At 29.9% G+C, this 20,532-nt stretch overlaps 2 protein-coding genes across 2 annotated transcripts; one reads left to right on the top strand and one right to left on the bottom strand.

Moving 5' to 3' along the window:
* Positions 1–6,471: 6,471 nt before the first annotated feature.
* LOC105125780 (Phototropic-responsive NPH3 family protein) lies at positions 6,472–9,338 on the top strand. Its single transcript, XM_011026378.1, has 4 exons — positions 6,472–6,691; positions 7,067–7,133; positions 7,286–8,452; positions 8,550–9,338. Exons 1-4 carry the CDS (start codon positions 6,627–6,629, stop codon positions 9,081–9,083), a joined length of 1,833 nt encoding a protein of 610 aa, XP_011024680.1. The 5' UTR covers positions 6,472–6,626; the 3' UTR covers positions 9,084–9,338.
* Positions 9,339–9,436: 98 nt separating this feature from the next.
* LOC105125779 (uncharacterized) lies at positions 9,437–11,103 on the bottom strand. The gene is made up of 2 exons (XM_011026377.1): positions 9,994–11,103; positions 9,437–9,917 (listed from the first exon to the last, which is right to left on the bottom strand). The coding sequence occupies exons 1-2, from the start codon at positions 10,542–10,544 to the stop codon at positions 9,914–9,916; spliced, it is 555 nt and encodes a 184-aa protein (XP_011024679.1). The 5' UTR covers positions 10,545–11,103; the 3' UTR covers positions 9,437–9,913.
* Positions 11,104–20,532: the final 9,429 nt, after the last annotated feature.

The following is a 20,532-nucleotide window of genomic DNA, read 5'->3' as shown; positions in this document are numbered from 1 at the left end:
TAAGCTAGACTAACTCTTAGTTCGGGTCTGGCAACTATAATTTCAAGTATCCTTTATTTCTTTCGGCAATTCCATTACTTGCTTTCTCAAAAGCTATGAAATGTAGAGGTAGGCTATTGATCTTGATGTGTGAGTGTTTCAAAGGGTGTTAATTTTTATTTTTTTGGTGTTTTTTATGAGGATGTTCTATTTGAAAATATAAAAAAATATTTACAAATATTTACAAATAAAAAAATAGTTTTAAAAAATATAACGAAGTGGTCTTCGGTTAAGTATTTTAAAGGCATATCAAGGTAAGAGATTTTTAGCAAGAGCTAAATTGTTTTTTAAAAAGATTTGGTTCACAATTAACGATTTAAACTACATTTTATATCATTTTAAGAATATACCAAAATTCCATGCTAGAAATCTTTTAAATATATCCCCACATCCATTTCAATAACTTAAAATAGGCTTGAACAATAAATGAACCTCTAGTACACAACCTCAGGAATATAATAATTTATAATTTCAATCATACAAAGAGCAACGAGTAACTTTAGACTAACAATAGGTTAGATAGTCCCCAAAGTCAAAAGATTAAGTGTGTTTGACGTTGCATAGCTTTTTAAAATAAATAGGTTAAAAAAATATTTTTTATTATAATTTTAAAAAATATATATAGGGTTAAAACTATTATAAGATCAGTTTTTACATGTAAAATAAAAAAAGTTGGTTTTTATAAATTAAAAAATATATTATTTTAATTTCAACACGGTTTGAAACTCAATTATATCTTAGAGCAAATACAAAAAAATAGAGACTAATTATATCTTAGAGCAAATACAAAAAAATAAAGACTATTTAATTATCAAATATTTGAACATAAAGTTTATTTGAATGGAATCATATAAGATGAGGTTTAATTGACACAAATAATAGTAACTTATTTAAATTAATAATAACAAATAATAATACGGCTAAAAATTCTACAGTGCTCAACTTTTTTTTATAAATAAAAACATTTTTATTATTTTTTATAAATCTCGGATTTAATTATTTCTATTATTATTTTTTATCTCTTTTTTTATAATGGGTATAGAAAATAATTACTCCGTGAATACCATAAACTTTTTTATAATCCAAGAGGCAAGCTATGGGTTTATGCAGCTTAGCAGATTCAATTGATACGCAAAACCCTAGCAAAAGAGAGAACAGTAATGTTGTTTTCTTTATAAAAACCAGGAGTCCTTTCCGGTTAAATTATGCTAATTAAATAGGATGGGCATGGTTAATAATTATTGCACATTTCCAACATCAAATTTACACGTTCATCATGCTTTGTGCCTACAACCTGATTTTCAGGCTTTCTGTAAGATCTGCAGGTGGTCGGCAATTCCTTGGCTAAGCTAGGGTGTTCTTGGTATTTTCAAAACCATGGGTATTTTGAAAGTGATAATTTTTGTTGGATCATAGTTATTTTTTAAAGTATTTTTAATTTTAAAATTAGTAAAATAATTTTTAATTTTTTTAAAAATTATTTTTAACATCATTATATTAACATAATATAAAAATATTAAAAAATATTAATTTAAAACTTAACCTTAACCAAATCGGTGTAAATTACTTTTTAAAAACTTAAAATAATATCATTTTAGATTTTTATTTTAAAAAAATAATTATAAATTAAGTTGACCGAAACTAGTTTTTCAACCCATGACTCATATCTTAAACCGGGTCATTCTGAATCAATTTTTATAACTATAATGCAGCTGAATTTTTATTTTTATTTTTATCTATTTTTTTATGTTCTAAGCAAATCCAACCTTAAAAAGTTGAATGGAAATCGCTAATTGTATTACTTTTCTTATGAAAAAGAATGAATAAACATCTCAACTACTGATTCTCTTGTTAACTCCACGAAAACACTTGCGATAGCTGCATGATACTGCAATCAGACTTGACAGAACTGCTACCAGAGTATATGACATAAATTCTTACAACATCAGATCAAATCAGCCTCATAGTAAAATTTAAACTATGTGAATTTACATGTGCTCAAAGTGTGTCCCTAAATTCCAAAGCATATAGTTATAAAACTTGGATTGACCCACTAGTTAACCGGGTCTTATAATTATAGATTCAAGTGTTCTTTCTCTTTTTTATGGATTGACCCGGCTGGTTAGTTGGGTCTTATAATCATAGATTCGAGTGTCCTTTCACCCTTTTTCGCCTTTCCTGCTTGCTTTTTTCAAGAGCAAAAGAGACGAGATGCAGAGTCAGTCCATTTGAACCATACCCAGCAGCAGTAGCATCAGTTTGCCTCAAAATATATCCATTTTTATAGCTGACAGTAACTTTCTTCAAGTATTAATCAATCACTAATTATAAAAAACGAGTTAATCAGTACCCTTAATAGAGCCTTGAGCAGACATGGAATGGATTTTTCATTTTCATTGCTTTCTGTTGCAAAATCTCATCAGCATTTAAGATCATGGTCGCCATTCAATGCCAAGATGGCAACAACTCAACCGACTAAAAGCTACTCCTCACCCTATCCCAGTAGCTTGCATCTTCACTCGTGTGAAGAAGATTCTGCAATCGCTTGCATCTTCACTCGTGTGAAGAAGATTATGAAGTTAACAGGTGGTGGCCAAGTAGTAAAGACTTGGGACTAAAGGGTTTATTTTTTCTGTGGTTTCAGGTTCGAATCTTTGGTTGCTCATATGATGGCCACTGGAGACTTACATGGTCGTTAACTTCAGGGCCCGTGGGATTAATCGTGGTGCGCAAGGGCGGAGGCAGGCACATTTTACAGGGGAGACCAAAATTAATATAATAATATATATTATTAAAAAACTTATTTATTTAAATTAAAAAATATTATAAAATAGAAAAAATTAAAATGTTTTGCAGAGGCCCGGGCCCCTGCTTGTCCTCCCCTGGTTTCGTTCCTGGTAATGCGTGCAAGCTAACCCGGACACCCATATTAATTAAAAAAAAAAATTCTGCAATAAATACAGGTAGGTTACCAGTAACTTGCACCTTCCTGGTCAAATCGAATCAAATGCCAGCAAGAATTTTCTTTTCGTTGCTAGCTTTAGTGGAAGGTTCTTGTTGTTTTAGGCTTGGGGCTCCGTTTTTTGGTCTACGTTCCTTGAATGACTAGGGACCAGGATCTTGATGGCCAGATATTGGATAATGAAAAGATACCACACAATTTATTAGTAATATTTGTAGAGTGGTTGCATGTATCGATTGGATTTACTTTTGTTTACTGATGCTACAAATGGTTTATTTAGAGATGTTAGGAAATATTAAAACTTATTTATTTAAATTAAAAAATATTATAAAATAGAAAAAATTAAAATGTTTTGCAGAGGCCCGGGCCCCTGCTTGTCCTCCCCTGGTTTCGTTCCTGGTAATGCGTGCAAGCTAACCCGGACACCCATATTAATTAAAAAAAAAAATTCTGCAATAAATACAGGTAGGTTACCAGTAACTTGCACCTTCCTGGTCAAATCGAATCAAATGCCAGCAAGAATTTTCTTTTCGTTGCTAGCTTTAGTGGAAGGTTCTTGTTGTTTTAGGCTTGGGGCTCCGTTTTTTGGTCTACGTTCCTTGAATGACTAGGGACCAAGATCTTGATGGCCAGATATTGGATAATGAAAAGATACCACACAATTTATTAGTAATATTTGTAGAGTGGTTGCATGTATCGATTGGATTTACTTTTGTTTACTTATGCTACAGATGGGTTATTTAGAGATGTTCGGGATTATTATAATGGTTATTTTTTAAAAATATTTTTTATTTAAAAATATATTAAAATAATTTTTGATATTAATACATTAAAACTATTTAAATATATATATATATAAAAACAAATTATTTTTTAAAATTTTTTCAATTTTATTTTAAAAGATGTTTTGAAATTGTGGTAATGGTTCAAAATAAAAATTATTTTTGATATTATTTTTGATATTATTATATTAAAACAATATAAAATATAAAAAAATAATTTTTTTAAAAAAATTTAGAATTAAAAAAAAAACATATTTTACATCGCTTTCCAAACATGCCTTAAAAGCAATACTAAATTAGGGATTAGTAGGTGCTCTTTCTTGTTATTGAGGATTGATCAATGCTGAATTTATGATTTTTATACATTATTTATTATATGATACTTATAACAGGGCTTGCAAATTAAAAAATCATTCATGACTGATAATGTATATACATAGTTATTAAATTATTTGCATCGACATGCTGGGTGACCCCCGTGATCCGATAACATAAATACCGACTAAAGTCTTATTGTCTATTATTTTGGATATTGATTGGATGGTGAATGAATTAATTTTTAATCTCAATGATATAATTAAATTTAGGTGAGATTATGTCAAGTTAACTCTAAAGTGTTTTTTATTTTAAAAATAAAATATTATTATTTTAAATAAAATAATTAATTTAAGTTGATTTAGTGTTTCAGTAATACAGATCTTCAAATCAAATAAAAATAATTTATTTCTTTAATACAAGATAAATTGTATTTTAATATATTAAATAGGCAGGAAGCCTACCTATTCTTTTTTTTTCCCATATTTTTCTTTCATTTTATCTTCTTAAATTCCAATACATGTGAAAAATATATCATAGAAATACCATAAAAATAAATTATCATCCAAATTGAGTTTTATTTGGAAATAATTATAGAAATATTAGAAAACCTCAAACCATAAAAATAAAAGTTAAACACCAATGAACCAATGATGAATCTACAAGATAAAAATATAATTTGTCTCTGAGGCAAATATATATATATATATATATTCCACGCAGGCCATTCTCGAGACCCTAAACGAAGAGATTGTATAATCACCACACCTTCTAGGCAACCGATGTGATCATTGTAAATTGATTATATTAATATGAGCCGTGAGGAGAAAAAATTGAAAATGTGAAATTCCTTATATAAAAAAATTAAAATAATATCGGTGCACCTAAAACGAGTCTAAATCAAATCCATTCACGGACGCGATATTGACACAACTTTTGATCCCTTATTTAAGGATAATATATATTGATTCCAATTAGCCAAATTAAGCATGACAAATCCCAACAATTTGAGGGTGAATATGTGAAATAAGTAAACATAGGGGTGGAAAATCGTAATTATTTATATTATAAAGGTTATATTACAAAGAAAAAGGAATGATTTAAGCTCGTGATATCTTAGGTAACGTTTGGATATTGTTTTAGAAAATAAAACATCAGATAAAACAATATAAATATAATAAAAAATAGATATACTTGTATTACCTACTTTTTTATTTTTTTTGCAGTGGACCTTATGCATAATTGTATTTCAAATCTTGTTTTGTAAAAACTAAAGTAATCTATTTTTTACTCGTGAAAATCTATTTTTTATTTATTTCACAATAATTTTAGCTGAAAATATATTTTTTAAAATTATCATTATAAAAACTATCACAATATCAAATTTATACTAAATAGATTTCAATTAGTAAAATAAATTCATTTGGCTGAGAAGCTTGAAACATATAGAGTATATTTTTGGATAGACTATATTTTGTCATATATTCAATTTATAGAATCTTGTGTTTAGGAATTATACTTTTACAATTAATTTAATTTTTAATAAAATATGATTTATTATTAACCTTGAAGTTCTATTTTTTTTAATGACACTTGCCTAATTAAAAAAAATAAAAAATCTAAAAAAAATAAATCTTCAAAGTTTATCGAATTAAACAATATATTAAGTTGTGTTTGATTAGTGTTAAAAATAAAATAAATATATACAAAAATATGTTTGGTTAGAATAATGAAAACAAAAACATAATATAAATATATCTCCAGAATTAAAGTAAATTACTGTGTTTTTAAAATAGAAAATACTCCCTTTTGTTTTTATTGTTTCTGTTAATTTTGTCTCGGAACAAGTAAAAAAAAATTAAAAAAAGGAAGGGAAATTGCATGATGGTGAGAGTTTACTTACAGATCCATTAATATAAGAAAAAAAATTAAGTTAAAAAGGGGACAGAAAGACTCTTAAACATCAAAGAAGAGTGAAGACAGAAAGAGAGAGTTAAAAGAAAAAGGGAGAATCTAAATTGTACACAGATGACACTCCTTTTGTTCCCGCCTTTTCTTCTCTCTTTATCACGCAAGAAAGTAACAAAGCTCCTTTTCTTAGCCAATTAGGTACAGAAAATCAGCATTAACTCTAGCTAATTTAACTTCAAAAGAGCATGTTAGTAATTGTTGTCAAAGCAAAGGAAAAGGCAGAGAGTAAAAATGAAAAGAAAGAGATGATGATGACCCACAAGTTGTGGGAGTGAAGGGAGGTCCCAGTGGGTTTGGACAGTAGCCATGTTTTGACAAAAATGGCCAAGGAAGAGGTTCGGCAACAGCAATATTTCCAACTGGGTCTTTGTCTCTGTCTCTTCCTCCAAGGAAGAGGTTCGGCAACAGCAATATTTCCAACTGGGTCTTTGTCTCTGTTTCTTCCTCTTTCCTTGCTCCTTTCCTTTAACCCCACCGTCAATATTTTCATTCCTTTTCTTTCCTGACACTTGATTTTCTCTCTTTACTTTGGTTTCTCTTCCTTTCTGTCTCGTTCCATGGACAAACATCAGCAGCAGCAACTGTCTTTGGCTAAGTGTTCCAGGCAGAAATACAGTGAATGGTTTGTTCTCGACAAGAGCTCATTCTCCCATGTTCGGATTCACTTCAACTTATTTAGTTTTTTGTTTTTGTGTGCACTGTCTATGGTGTCCTTCTCTTGTTGTTCTGATCATTGTTTTTACCAGCACAATGAATTCTGAGCTTGTATCTGCTCTGTTATTTTATCTCAATCGATCCTTGTTCGTATAACTCTTTACTACTACTTGTCTGAACAGTGAAGGTTCGTCCTTTATGTTTTGTGTCATTTGCTTGCTGGGTGGTGTCTGCACTCTGCATATAAAATAAGGATTCAATTTGGAACCTCTCTTGTTATCTTTCAGAATAGTTGCTGTTGTTCCTTTTGTAAGCAAATTGGCTGTTATCTTTTCTTTGGTAGGATTTTTCGGGATGTTCCTAGCGATATCACCATAGAAGTGAGCGGAGGGACATTTGCATTACACAAGGTAAGTTCTTGTGGATTTATACTAGGTGTTGTTACCCATTCACCTTGAAGAAAAATTAAATCGGAAGTGTATGCACGTCTTTTCTCTGTACGTTTATGAGATTAACATTATGGTTTTGACAGATTCTTCATGATCTTTTTTGACAAATGCAGTTCCCTCTAGTTTCTCGAAGTGGACGAATCAGAAAGTTGGTTGCAGAACATAGAGATGCCGATATCTCAAGGGTGGAGCTGCTTAATCTTCCAGGAGGAGCAGAGGCGTTTGAGTTGGCTGCAAAATTCTGTTATGGCATTAACTTTGAAATTACATCTTCAAATGTTGCCCAGTTGTGCTGTGTCTCTGAATACCTTGAAATGACTGAAGACTTCTCCAAAGACAATCTTGGTTCTCGTGCAGAAGAGTATCTTGAGAGCATTGTTTGTAAGAATCTTGAAATGTGTGTTGAAGTTTTGCAACAATGCGAGAACCTAATCCCTCTTGCTGATGAGCTTAGGATAGTTAGCCGATGCATAGATGCCATTGCCTCAAAGGCTTGTGCTGAACAAATTGTCTCGAGTTTCTCACGCTTGGAGTATAGTAGCTCAGGGAGGCTTCACATGAACAAGCAAGCTAAAAGAGAAGGGGACTGGTGGATAGAAGATCTGTCTGTTCTCCGCATAGACTTGTATCAAAGGGTCATGACGGCCATGAAGTGCCGTGGTGTCCGTCCTGAGAGTATTGGTGCATCACTGGTGAACTATGCTCAGAAGGAGTTGACAAAGAAATCCAGTTTATGGAATCCATCTAGCCAGACAAAGGTTGATCTGATATCAACTGGGCATGAAAGACTTGTGGTTGAGACAATTGTTAACCTTCTGCCTGTTGAGAAACTTGCTGTTCCTATAACTTTTCTTTTTGGTCTTTTGCGAAGTGCTGTGATGCTTGATTGCACAATTGCTTGTAGGCTCGACCTAGAGAGGCGGATTGGTTCCCAGTTGGATGTTGCCACTCTTGATGATCTTTTGATCCCATCGTTCAGGCATGCAGGTGATACCTTATTTGATGTCGACACAGTCCATAGAATCTTGGTTAATTTCTCACAGCAGGATGATAGTGAAGATGATATGGAAGATGCTTCTGTTTTTGAATCTGATAGTCCTCATTCACCTTCTCAAACTGCTTTATTTAAAGTGGCAAAACTGGTTGACAATTATCTTGCCGAGATCGCTCCTGATGCAAATCTCAAGCTTTCCAAGTTCATGGTCATTGCAGAGACTTTACCAACACATGCACGAACAGTTCATGATGGACTATACCGGGCAATTGATATTTACCTCAAAGTATGTTCTACTAATATTTTCCCTTTGCATCTTTCGATATCCAGGAGAAAAGCTTTGTTTTCTAAGGTTTCTTTGATTATTTTGCAATGACATCCAGGCTCATCAGGGTTTATCAGACTCAGACAGGAAGAAGCTCTGCAAACTTATTGATTTCCAAAAGCTCTCGCAAGAAGCTGGAGCACATGCTGCTCAAAATGAACGGCTACCCCTTCAAGCTATAGTTCAAGTGCTCTATTTTGAGCAAATAAGGCTCAGAAATGCTCTGTGCTGCTCTTATGCTGATGATGACCACAAGCCAATGCACAATTCATGGCGAATTAGCAGTGGTGCGCTCAGCGCAGCAATGTCTCCGCGAGACAACTATGCATCACTAAGGAGAGAAAACCGAGAGCTAAAACTTGAGCTAGCTCGGTTGCGGATGAGATTAAATGATCTAGAGAAAGAACATGTTTGTATGAAGAGAGACATGCAAAAGTCTCATTCTCGTAAATTCATGAGTTCTTTCTCAAAGAAAATCGGAAAGCTTAGTATCTTTGGGCATAGTTCTTCAAGGGGATCAAGTTCTCCATCAAAAAATTCCCACAGAACAGATTCTAGAGTGATTGAGAGAACATGTGCCAGCACTGATTAGGTAATTCAACCTATTCTTTCTTCTGTACTTGTTAAGTAACCACAAGGAATGATCTTGTTGACCTTTTTACTTATTTTATTTTTTATAAATTTCCCTTTTCGGGTTACCTTGTATAGGGTTTATGATGCTTTGAGATAGAAAGAATATTTGTTCTTGTTTGCGAGTTATGGTTTTGGAGAGTACAACTTTGATGCTATTTGATATATTTTGTATGATGTTATTTGAAATCTCATATATGTATAAAAGTTTTATAAATTTATATGGGATATGAGACATAAATATGAAACTCGGTCCAGCGGATCACTGGGTTGACCGGCTTTAACAATACTGCATTGTACTCAGTTGACATGGTAGAATAGCACAAATTTTGCATAGAAACTTCATGCATGTGGATTGACTTTTAGTGGATATGAAGAACCAACGGATGGGTAGAAAAACATTCTTAAGCATAGATGTCACGTGTTCAGGAAAGGAAAAGGAAAAATCTGGTTATGTTGCAACGAGGTTTGTAAAATGCACAAAAATTTCCGAGGAGCTGCAGAAACGATTGCTTGAAACTCCTGCTCTGGTTGCATGGACTGCTCTACGCTGCTCCTCAACTTTGACTGGCAAGTTGAAAGAAACCTTGAGTTGAAGCAACTTACGAACACTGTCCTGTTTCCTCGAGCAAGATTTCAGAGTGATTACCTCTTCCATGCAATTATAATCTAACTCACTATCATTCTTTCTAGGAAATCCCGCCGTGGTGTTCGTGTTGACAGAACGATATTCTTTATAATTTGAAGGTCTATTCTCACTTGATGAATCCTCCTGTGGTTTCTCTTCGAAGTCTAGGTGGGTGTTTCTGTGCTTGGAGATAAACTTGGGCCAAGACTCTACTTTGGCTGGTTTTGTGTTTCTCTTATTACTGTCCTGCTCTTGGAAACTTGTCACAATACACGATGTGATAGGAAGGGATCGGTGCCGGTTGTGCCGGTTGGGTGACGTCTCAGCTGATTTTCCTGGAGGGTTTCTGATTCTCTTATCACAGTCTTGCTCTTGGAAAGCTGCTCCCGTACAGGATGTTATAGGAAGTGATTGCTTAAACCATCGGTGCTTGGGTCGATGCTTGGCTGACATTGTAGCTGGCTTTCTAGTCGAGTTCCGTTTTTGAACCTGTCCACAAGCATAATTCTTTGAAAACTGGCTTTGGCGTGGAGAATTCTGGTTGCACTGCCTGTGAGCTTTTAGCAGGTTGTAAATTGTGCTGTTGGGAACAATGAAGAAAACTTTCCCTAAACGCAATACAGAGTCGGGCTTAACTACAATCCATGGATACTCAAACACATCAGGTCGTGTAATGGAATGCCTGGGGTTGTTCTCCAGCACTTGAGCTGCAGCTATAGGCTGTCTGTGAATCTCCACATACCTACCTGGATGAACCAATTTAAGCACACCATCCTCCTTAGCTACAATTCCCATTTGCTAGCTTTTCTTAATAGGTATAGATACCGAAAAGGATCGAGGAAAAGGAGGTAGACTTCTTCACCTTGCTGATTCATATACTGTCCCTCTCATTCTGTGACAAAAAAAAGGGCATAGATTCTTACGAAAGGATCCATTGGATTCATAGATATTCTCGTTTGAAGTTATTGCAGTGTTCGCTGGCTTCATCTGGAACGCATGCTGACATAAGGCTGTGGCCTTGTTTAAAACCATACGATTGTCCACAGAAAACATATGCTGGTTTACAAGGTTTTTGTCTACTTTCAAATATTCTGGCTTTATCCATCTCTTTGTCAAGGGATGGTTCTGGATATCATGAATTAGGAAAAGAACAAAAGGTTAATGTGACGATGTCCAAGGTCTTTACTTTTGACACTGAAACCCTGATAAGCTCCATATACCATTATTGCTGTCACTGATGCACGTAATATTGCTCATGAAATGATATCATTCAATCGGGATCTGATTCGGAAAAAAAAAAAAACTCGGATTATTGGAATGGAATTGATTTTACTTGAGTAATAACTCCAAGAAACAGGAGGGAAGAAATTCACATTTCCATTGTAGGTTTTCTTTTGATGATTGATGAAATCAAATTTGACATGAATATACAAGTGTGAGAATTCAAACAGCCCACCAATGAACTGGATTTGGCCTTGTTCATCACGATGACAAAGAAATAACCACTTAAATAACGTTGGCATGCAGTGCACTGTGATCGCCATTTCAGATGCTGACTGCAGCTAGTATTGGAGGAGGTTGCCTAGGCGACTACTGTCTCTAGGCGACATCGACATCCAGAACAAAATGATTCCTTGACAAAATCACCAAAAAACAATATTTGATACTTTGCTATGATGGTAGATGATTCCTCCAGCTTTCCGACATGATTGATTTCTTAGGTAATAAAAAATTAGAATTCCATTGAAATAAAACCCAATTCTTCAAATCATGGATTCTTTTCTTACTTTTTTTCTCTGGATTCATGATTTGGATGTTCATGTTGGATTTTTTTTCAAAATCATGGCTAATGATATTTGAGGTTTAATTAAAAGTGGAGTTTCTCACTGGTTAAGATTTTATTGAAATTTAAATATAAATTTTTTAATATGAAATATTAATATAATTTAAATAAATTTTGAATAAATAAAAAATTAATCCTAAATAATTTTTAATAAGCATGTTTTGAGGAAATAAAAAACCTTCTAAAAGTTCTATTACAAAAAAAAAAATTCTAGTAATTTATTTAGTGAGAATATAAAAAGTTAAAATTGAACTTAAATGATACTTAGCTTTTTAGAAGGAAGATAGTCTAAGTATAAAGTTTGACTTAACTAATTGTGGTTTATGAAAAATTATTTTTTAAAATCTTGATAAAATCTAATTAGTTTTATTTTAAAAAGAATTTTTTTCTATCATTGGTTTTGTTTCTTAAAATTCTCTATAAAATATTTTTTACATAGTTTTTTATAAAAAAAAAAAAAAAGATGAACTGGTTACTGCCAATCATTTAATAAAAACACTCGGCTGCCACCGCCGCAGCAACAACAATAAAAGTGTAACTAGCAACGCAATAAGACGAGGAAAGAACAAGCAGCCAGAAAGAAATCTACGTTCACCTTCATCAAGATCAAATACAATGCTATAAACCCATCATTGCAAGAAAAGGGAATGTGAGACAAATTGGAAAGGAAAAGAAAAAGGGTACCCTGCCCTCAACGACGAGCCAGCAATCCTTAGGGCTGTTGTGCGTGGAGACCTGAGCCAAAGTGAATACCTTGCCGTTGCCGCCCATTGTGTGTTTTCTTACCTTTTCGTTTGGTTTTAGAAGGAAAATGAAGGATTCTGTGCTTTGTTACTCAATCACAAAAGCATCGAGTGGCTTTGATTCCTGAATGGAACTTACATAGACCAGGAGACAAGTGGAGAGAAGGAAGAAGAGGGAGGGAGGGAGGGAGGGAGTTGGTTTGGTGGTTGGTGAGAGTCAATTGTGGAGGGTTTGGTAAGAGGTGGTAGGCATTTGTCACCAACCAACTGGCCTGTTATAATTATTTTGATCCACCTGTATTTATTTTTTTTATTATATATTTTCTTTTATAATTATTTTGATCCACCTGTATTTATTATTATATATTTTCTTCTATGACATTTGCATTACTTTAATGGTAATATTTAAAAAAAATTGACAAATCATTTCTTTTTTAGCTAATGCCCCTTCGATATTGACAATGCCCCTTCGATACGACAACAAATGTCGCATACATTAGATATCTTTTTTAGCTAATGCCCCTTCGATATTGACATATAATTTCTTTTTTTAGCTAATGCCCCTTCGATACGACAACAAATGTTGCATACATTAGATATCGGTATACGTCTAAGACATAGTATTAATCATGGTATGGTGTGAATAAGAATTGCAAGGAATAGCAATCTAGGGCTTGGCCTAGCGGTGGAAGGGGCTTGTCTCCTTCCACTGCACCTGGGTTCAAGCCCTAGCGTGCACGCCTGTCACCCCCGCGGTGCCTTACATGCCTACTGGGTTTGCAGGATATTCAGTGGGCCGTGGGGATTAGTCGTGGTGCGCGCAAGCTGGCCCGGACACCCCACGTAAATCAAAAAAAAAAAAAAAGAATTGCAAGGAATGAGATCAACTTCATGAATTGAAAATTTTTTGTGTTCTTCGGTGAATAACTATAAATTATTATTTTTAAAAGTTATTTTAAAGAGAGAAATAGGTAAATAATAATAAAATATCAAGTTTAAAACTTATTAAAAGTGATAATGATATTTAATATAATCTTGTGACCCAACTTGAATTGAGTTTTGAGTAAAATTAAAAAGAATATTAATCTAACTAAATCTTTTAGCCTATTTAGATCTTTAAGATTACCATTGTGAAATTTTTTTTTAATGAAATATATTAATATTGTGTTATACACTAAAATTGACTGGAAAATTATAAGATTTGAATTAGAAAAAACATGTCAAATTTTATTATAAACAAGATTTGATAAGATTCAAATTTTAACCATTGGCTCATGAAAGGAGTGTATAAAAAATCTAAATGGTACAAGATCTTTAAAACTATGAATGGAATAGTAGGAGTATAGTTACCATGAGTTACTTTAAATAAAATAGGGTGGGTGAATAATAACTCAAAGTTATTTTAAACTTTCTTATTTAAAAAAAAGATGTAGGGTATATCATTAATAAGCCCTGCAATTCAGCTAAATTTTCAGGATCTTCAAAACATATTATTCAATAAGCTTGTATGGCTTACAAGCTAGTAATTTGTAGGTTTGTAGTCTCCATTGTAATCCAGCAGTTTGTTGTTTTCATTAAAAAAAAACTCAAAATATCAAAAATATATATTAAATTATTTTTTTCTATCAAAGAATTATCATGCACGTTTATGATTGATTGAATAATCATCCAATGAATATAAATTTTTTATTCCTGAAAGTTATTTTTTTCATTTTAAACATCAAAGTTATTTGATCACTCAACGAGTTTAAATTTATTTGAAATTTAGGTTGTTAATATCTAATTTTGAAATTCAAAATCATCCTATCAAGGCATACAGAAAAAAAACCGAGACATATCATTTTAATAAAAATAATTAATATGAATTGATTTGATAATTTAATTTAATAACCTAGTAGCTCGATTTCTTTTTACATCAATTCTCCTGGGGACTCATATTAATACATTTAGGGCTTTGTAACAAGATATTTTCATGAACAAGAAATTTGTCATCCTTTTGAAATCATGTCAGATATAAGAGGTTTGCGCTATATAATATTTCCTTGACCTGTATGCACAATAACAAATATGTCGCGTGAAAAAAAAATGGTGTAAAGATATGCAAAAATAAAATAAAATGCATGAACTAAAACTCAAACCCATCTCAAAATAAAATGCATGAACTAGAACTCAAACCCATCTCAACTTAATAATAAATAAACCATGCAGCTTAATTTTATTAGTCTGAGATACATTTCATTCTAAAATAAAACAAGAGATGATATAGAAAAATAGTTTGAAAATAAATGATATGAAATGTAATTAGATGCACTTTTTTATGATAAAACAAACAGATTCGAGATTACGGTTGGATTTTATTTTAAAAATATTTAATTTTTTAAAATAAAAAATATTTTCTATCAAACTTTAATTAGGGAAAGGAGACTTGAAAGAAACAAATGTTTTATTAAAAAAATAATAATGGAAAGATATTTCAAAAATATCTTTATAACTATTTAGCTCAATATAAAATTTTTAAAATATACATTACTCCTTCCACTCGTCTCGAGTATTAACTTGTGATTGAATTATTGAGAATATATGAAAATGCATGCCATTAATTCTGAAAAATAAATTTGTTTATGGGGTGGATATTTTTTTGACCGCCAAACTTGACCTTTTCCAGCTCTAGCCACGTCTCAATCTACTTATCTCAGTACAATGGTGGGCGACGCACGTCACTTTCATTTAAAGGAAACTAGATGTGTAACCGCACTATATCTCGAGATTGGATTTTTTTTTTTAATGTAAAAAATTGATGTTTAAAGAAAGCCTGAGAATGTTATTTTTTTTAAAAAAAATAATATAACAAATTAATTTAATTTAAATTAATACATTAAACTTATTATATAAATTATAAGACTAGAATAATTTGATAAAAAACAAATAAAATCACAAAACTTATTTTAAAAATAATAATTTTAAACGATAAAATTATAAAAAAATCAAAATAATAAAAAAAAATCAATTTGCACTATTTTAAACTAGTGATTTAGATGGTTAGATTAGAAACATCATGTCTAGAAAAATAAAGAAACTAAATTTTAAACCAATCAAATTAAAAAAAAAAATTATAAAACAATCCAAAACAAAAATAATAATAATCAAAACTGAAAAATAAATAAATCATAGGATAATTATAAATTTTTTTATTAGGATGGAATTGAAAAAAAAAATCACTTAACAAAATAACTCAAAAAAATAATCAAAAGAAGGAAAAATAAATTGAAAAAAAATAACATTTCATGAATTGAAATTAAAGATAGAAATAAAAAATAAATCAAAATTTTACAAAAGAATCAATAATAAAAATTTAAAATTTAAAATTTAAAATAAATAAATATTAAGTTGATATCTTAATAAATAGGAGGAAAACTTTGAAATTTTGAACATCAAACATGACTTTCAGGGGAGATGAGGGAATAGCGGTAAGAGAGAGAGAAAACAAAAGTTATCAACACCACACTGCCTCGAAAGAAAGAAGAAGACGTGAAACTTTCAACAACACGACAGAATTTGTTTTTTAGCTTGTAGGAGGCGTCACACATGCTGTTTAAGGAGCGCGTGTGCCTCTTATGTGGTTGTACGCACTTAATTATTATTTTTAATTATATTCTATATTTATTAAAATATAAATTGCCCCTCAACCAACTTAATTACAGCTAAAAAGTCAGATTAAAAATATTAAAAAACCTTTAAATATTAGTTTATTTATTTATTTTAAGGGTAGTTTGCCGTGTTTTATAAATGTAAAAAGATCGGGCTGTTGCTAATTAATCTGGCAACACTCCGTAGGCCCTGTAAAAAAAATTATATTCACCCCGGGAACCAGTTTAATAATTTTTTTATGAGAAGACCAACGCCTTCATTACATTATAATTACCTCTGAATCTGTTTGAACATTATTTTCCCAAGACGCATTAACTTTTGTTAATGTGATCATATTTAAGTTTTAAATAGGCAATGAAACTTGGATGGGGTAAGCCCTATCCATCGAGTGTCAAAATAAATAAATATATATATCTTATTACATTTAAAACAAATAATTCAAACAGAGGGAATGAGTTATTAATTTAAAAAATTAATTGTCTAATTATTTGTTATGAGCTTGACGATCAACATTACAAGACCATTTCGTTCTACCAACATGCTGGGTTTAACTTTGAAGATTTTGCATTAAATTTTTTTGAATTTTTTTTTAAAAACTTTACAGGCTCATCCAGCTTAGTTTAATAGTTTTATATTTATGTTTTCAAATTCAAATCATAATATTATTTTTGTAAAAAAAAACTATATCATACTAACTTTTAATATTATTAAATACCAAATTAAATATAAAATTAATATTTTTATCTTCGTCACTACTACTACTACTACTATTATTATTATTATTATTATTATTATTATTATTATTTCAAAGAGTAAAGTATATCATTAATTAAGAAAGTAATCTAGTGGTTAAGGCACTGATATATCTTTATAAAAATAAAAATAATTTTTTTTTTAAATATATATATTAAAAAAATAATCATAAATTCTAAATAAAACTAGTTTTATTTTAAAAAAAAAAACGCTCAGGCTATATATATATATATATATATATATATAGTGTTTGGTCTATGATGTAGTTGTTTGAATAAAACAGAGGTGGGAAATGTTAAAGTCAGGCATCCATCATGCCCGTCACGAAAATGTTAAATTCTGGTCTGCCCATCAACTCATCGGCCTCGAAGGTGTTGCTAATTTCTCAACTCTCAACTAACCCGTTCCCATTACTCTAAAGCGCACACAGAGAGCACTTCCTTGTTATATTGTTTTATTTTTTTAGCATAATCTTCTCATCGTTCCATTAACAAAGAATGATAAATACTATATATTTTACTCGTGTTTAGCTAATGGTTAGATATTTTTTTAAATAAAATTTCTACATATATAAAATAAAATAAATAAACACGTGTGTTAATAAATAAATAAATATAAATGATAACTAAATAATAATAATAATAAAAAAAACATATAAATATCAATTAAGATATTTAATATTATAAATTTAGATATTTATCCAATTGTGTTTGCTGAATTTATTTAATAAAGTTTTTTTTTTATTAAAGCAAATGATAATAGAAGTAGAGATACAAGGATACACATATTATAAATATTATTTAAAAATATTTTTTTTTTATTTTCTAAAGTAAACTTTATCAAAACAAAAAATACAAAAATTATAGATGAATTATAAAAACTTTTTAAAATTTGAACACACAATAAGAAAAAAGGCTCTCTAAATAATAATAAAAAAAAAATATTAATCTAAATATAAATAAAAAAAAGTTTGAGAAAAAACTATTAATTTAAAAAAAACAATTTAGACAAAATAAAAAACAAAAGCTAAGTATTATTGAGTTTAACAAGTAAAGCTAACCCACATAGCTCATCTTATCAGGGCCATATGATTAATTTTTTTTTTTTAATTGGAGTGGATGATATGTTGTATATTAATTTTTTTTTTAAAAAAATTAGATAATACATCATTTGATTTACATAAATTCTGGGCACTACAGTAATTAGAAAATCAAGGCATGAGTCATTTTTGACCCAAACAAAAACCTCTTTTCCAACTTTTTTTTTTATTATCAAAAACTTTAAAAGAATCATGACAAACATATATATATAGTTTAAAAAGTTAATACAACCATCTTAAAAATTAAAATCAACTTGAAATAAAAATTAAATCGAACTCAAATCTATTTTTTTATAAAATTTAAAATTTAAAAATATCTAATATGAATTTTTTTATTATATATAATTATTTTATACAAACATCAACTATTTTAAAATATAAATTGATATCAATAAAATTTTTTTTTCCACCGCCACAATCCAACAACCCCTCTCCCTCTCTTGATATAAAGATTTTCAGTCATCAGAACGCAATTTGCGATATTCAACATGTAAAATTATTTGACATGAACATTGACCATTTGAGAGATATAAATCAATATCAATTCTTTTTCTACCATCATAATCCAACAACCCCTCCCTCCCTCTTGATTCAAAGATTTTCAGTCATCAGAACGCAATTTGCGATATTCATGCATCCAACGTTGTTGTTTAGCGACATGATATACACAAGCACGCCATTGTCGAACACATGGTCTGCTAACACAACAACCACATATTCTATTGCACAATCTTAGGTTTTCCAGCTACAAGTTCAAGACAAGATTAATTAAAATTAAATAGTTGTCTTTTATGGAACAATAATTGTTAGAGTAATAGGTTTCCGACGCAATGAGACAGCATAATTGAATTTTTCTTTCAAGTTTCTATGCGCCCCATAGTGCCAGAAGGAGGATCCAGCCATCCATGCAGTTGTTAGGAAATAACATTTCTGAATTAAATTGAATAACTTTTATCAATAAGAACAACATTTGAAAAGATTGGAAAGAAATAATCTTATTGATATTTTTTAGTATAAATTTGAAATGTCGAGCCTTGGAAAGCGACACACGAGTGCTTGTTTTTATATTGTAATATGCTTTTTAAATTGTTTTTTCACTTGAAATATTTTTATTTGTTTTCGAATAATTTTAATTTGCTAGTGTTAAAGATAAAATAAATAAAAAAATAATTTAATTTTAATTTATTTTAAATTTAAAATCACCATGCATCTCGGTACCATACACTTGAATCACTATTTCTATACTTATTGTTTAATATATTTTTATTTTTTATTTTCAAACTTTGATGTTCATTTTTTTTCACCTTCTCTATTTCATTTTTTGCCGATTTTATAATAGCAGATCCTATAATAATCAATAAGAATAATAAGGATGGTGCAATGTAACGTCATCAATAATTTAAAGTCTCTAATTTTAAAATAACAATAATAATAATGGTAAGTACAAATGGTTGTTAAGTCCCTTTTCAAAAACGTAAAATCTTAAAGAGTTCATAATCCTAATCTCCTTCAAAATCGTTTTAGACTAAAAATCGTTGCAAAATTAGGCTTTTGCAGAGTAAAGATGTGTTCGGCAATGTGATTTAGTGTTTTTAATTTAAAAAATATTAAATTAATTTTTTATATTTTTTATGATTTAATATATGATATATAAAATAAAAAATAAAAATAAAAAATTATTTTAAATTAAAAAATACTTTAAAAAAATCATCTCGAAAACCTGGGGCTAATACTTAGACCAACTTCGGATGCATTTGAAAAAATAATCAGCTTGCTAGACTGACCTAATCCAAATTTATAATTTTTAACCGAAATAATATTATTTTAATTATTTTTAAAATTAAATTAAATTAAATCAATTCAAGTTTATATTTTTTTAATTTAAAATAACATTATTTTAGTTATTTTTAAAACTAAGTTTTATCATGCTAATACCAAAACCGATTCCACTTGAAATCTAATCCGAATTTGACTTTAAGCTGTATTTTCTTCTGGGTTATTCTAAGGAAGCATACTGGGTTTAATAATTATATTCTAAGCTCAAATCATTTGAGCATGACAGCAACAATGACTTTTTAAATTGGATCCATGTTCTTCTGTTTTTTTAATTATTTTTAAATCGAATCCCTTGATAATTAAAGCAACCAATGACCAAATTGATACTAGTAAAATAAATCGTAAAGCATTTTATATTAATATAAGAAAGCTAAGGTGTTTCTAGCCAAGCACCAAATAAAAAAAAATTCTATCATATGATCTACATAACGTATGTGCAATATATATATCATTTTAGGATTTTGCAATCCAATTTTAGATATAATTATTATCCATAATAAGTTAACTAAAAAATCTGAGAATCTAAAATTTAATCTTAACCAAGTTTTTATTAATTTGATCTACTTAATTAAATTCAGTTAAAACCTTAATGGATTAATGTTTTATAAAACAATAAAATATTAGTGTTTGAATAAAAATAATTGACTAAATAATTACCAAATTGACCAAATAATTAATAATTTATTTTTTTAAAAGGGTGTTTAGGAATGTAATAATTATCGTGATTGGTTCAAAGTGTTTTTAACTTGAAAATATATTAAAATAATATATATTTTTTATTTTTAAAAATTTATTTTCATCAATATGAAAAAATAATTTAAAAAAATATAATTTTTTTAAAAAAATACAATTTCAACCCCA

This window comes from Populus euphratica, unplaced genomic scaffold, assembly GCF_000495115.2.
Source record: "Populus euphratica unplaced genomic scaffold, PopEup_1.0 scaffold58.1, whole genome shotgun sequence".
Taxonomy (NCBI): Eukaryota; Viridiplantae; Streptophyta; class Magnoliopsida; order Malpighiales; family Salicaceae; genus Populus; species Populus euphratica.
Note: the sequence above shows the minus strand (reverse complement) of the source record. Positions and strands in the feature narration are given on the sequence as shown.

Excerpts from the sequence above, each read along its gene's own strand:
- LOC105125780 (XM_011026378.1), top strand. The coding sequence starts at position 6,627 with ATGGACAAACATCAGCAGCAGCAACTGTCTTTGGCTAAGTGTTCCAGG. Across the intron at positions 7,134-7,285 it reads GGACATTTGCATTACACAAG|TTCCCTCTAGTTTCTCGAAG; the intron begins GTAAGTTCTTGT and ends TGACAAATGCAG. Across the intron at positions 8,453-8,549 it reads CAATTGATATTTACCTCAAA|GCTCATCAGGGTTTATCAGA; the intron begins GTATGTTCTACT and ends AATGACATCCAG.
- LOC105125779 (XM_011026377.1), bottom strand. The coding sequence starts at position 10,544 with ATGGGAATTGTAGCTAAGGAGGATGGTGTGCTTAAATTGGTTCATCCA.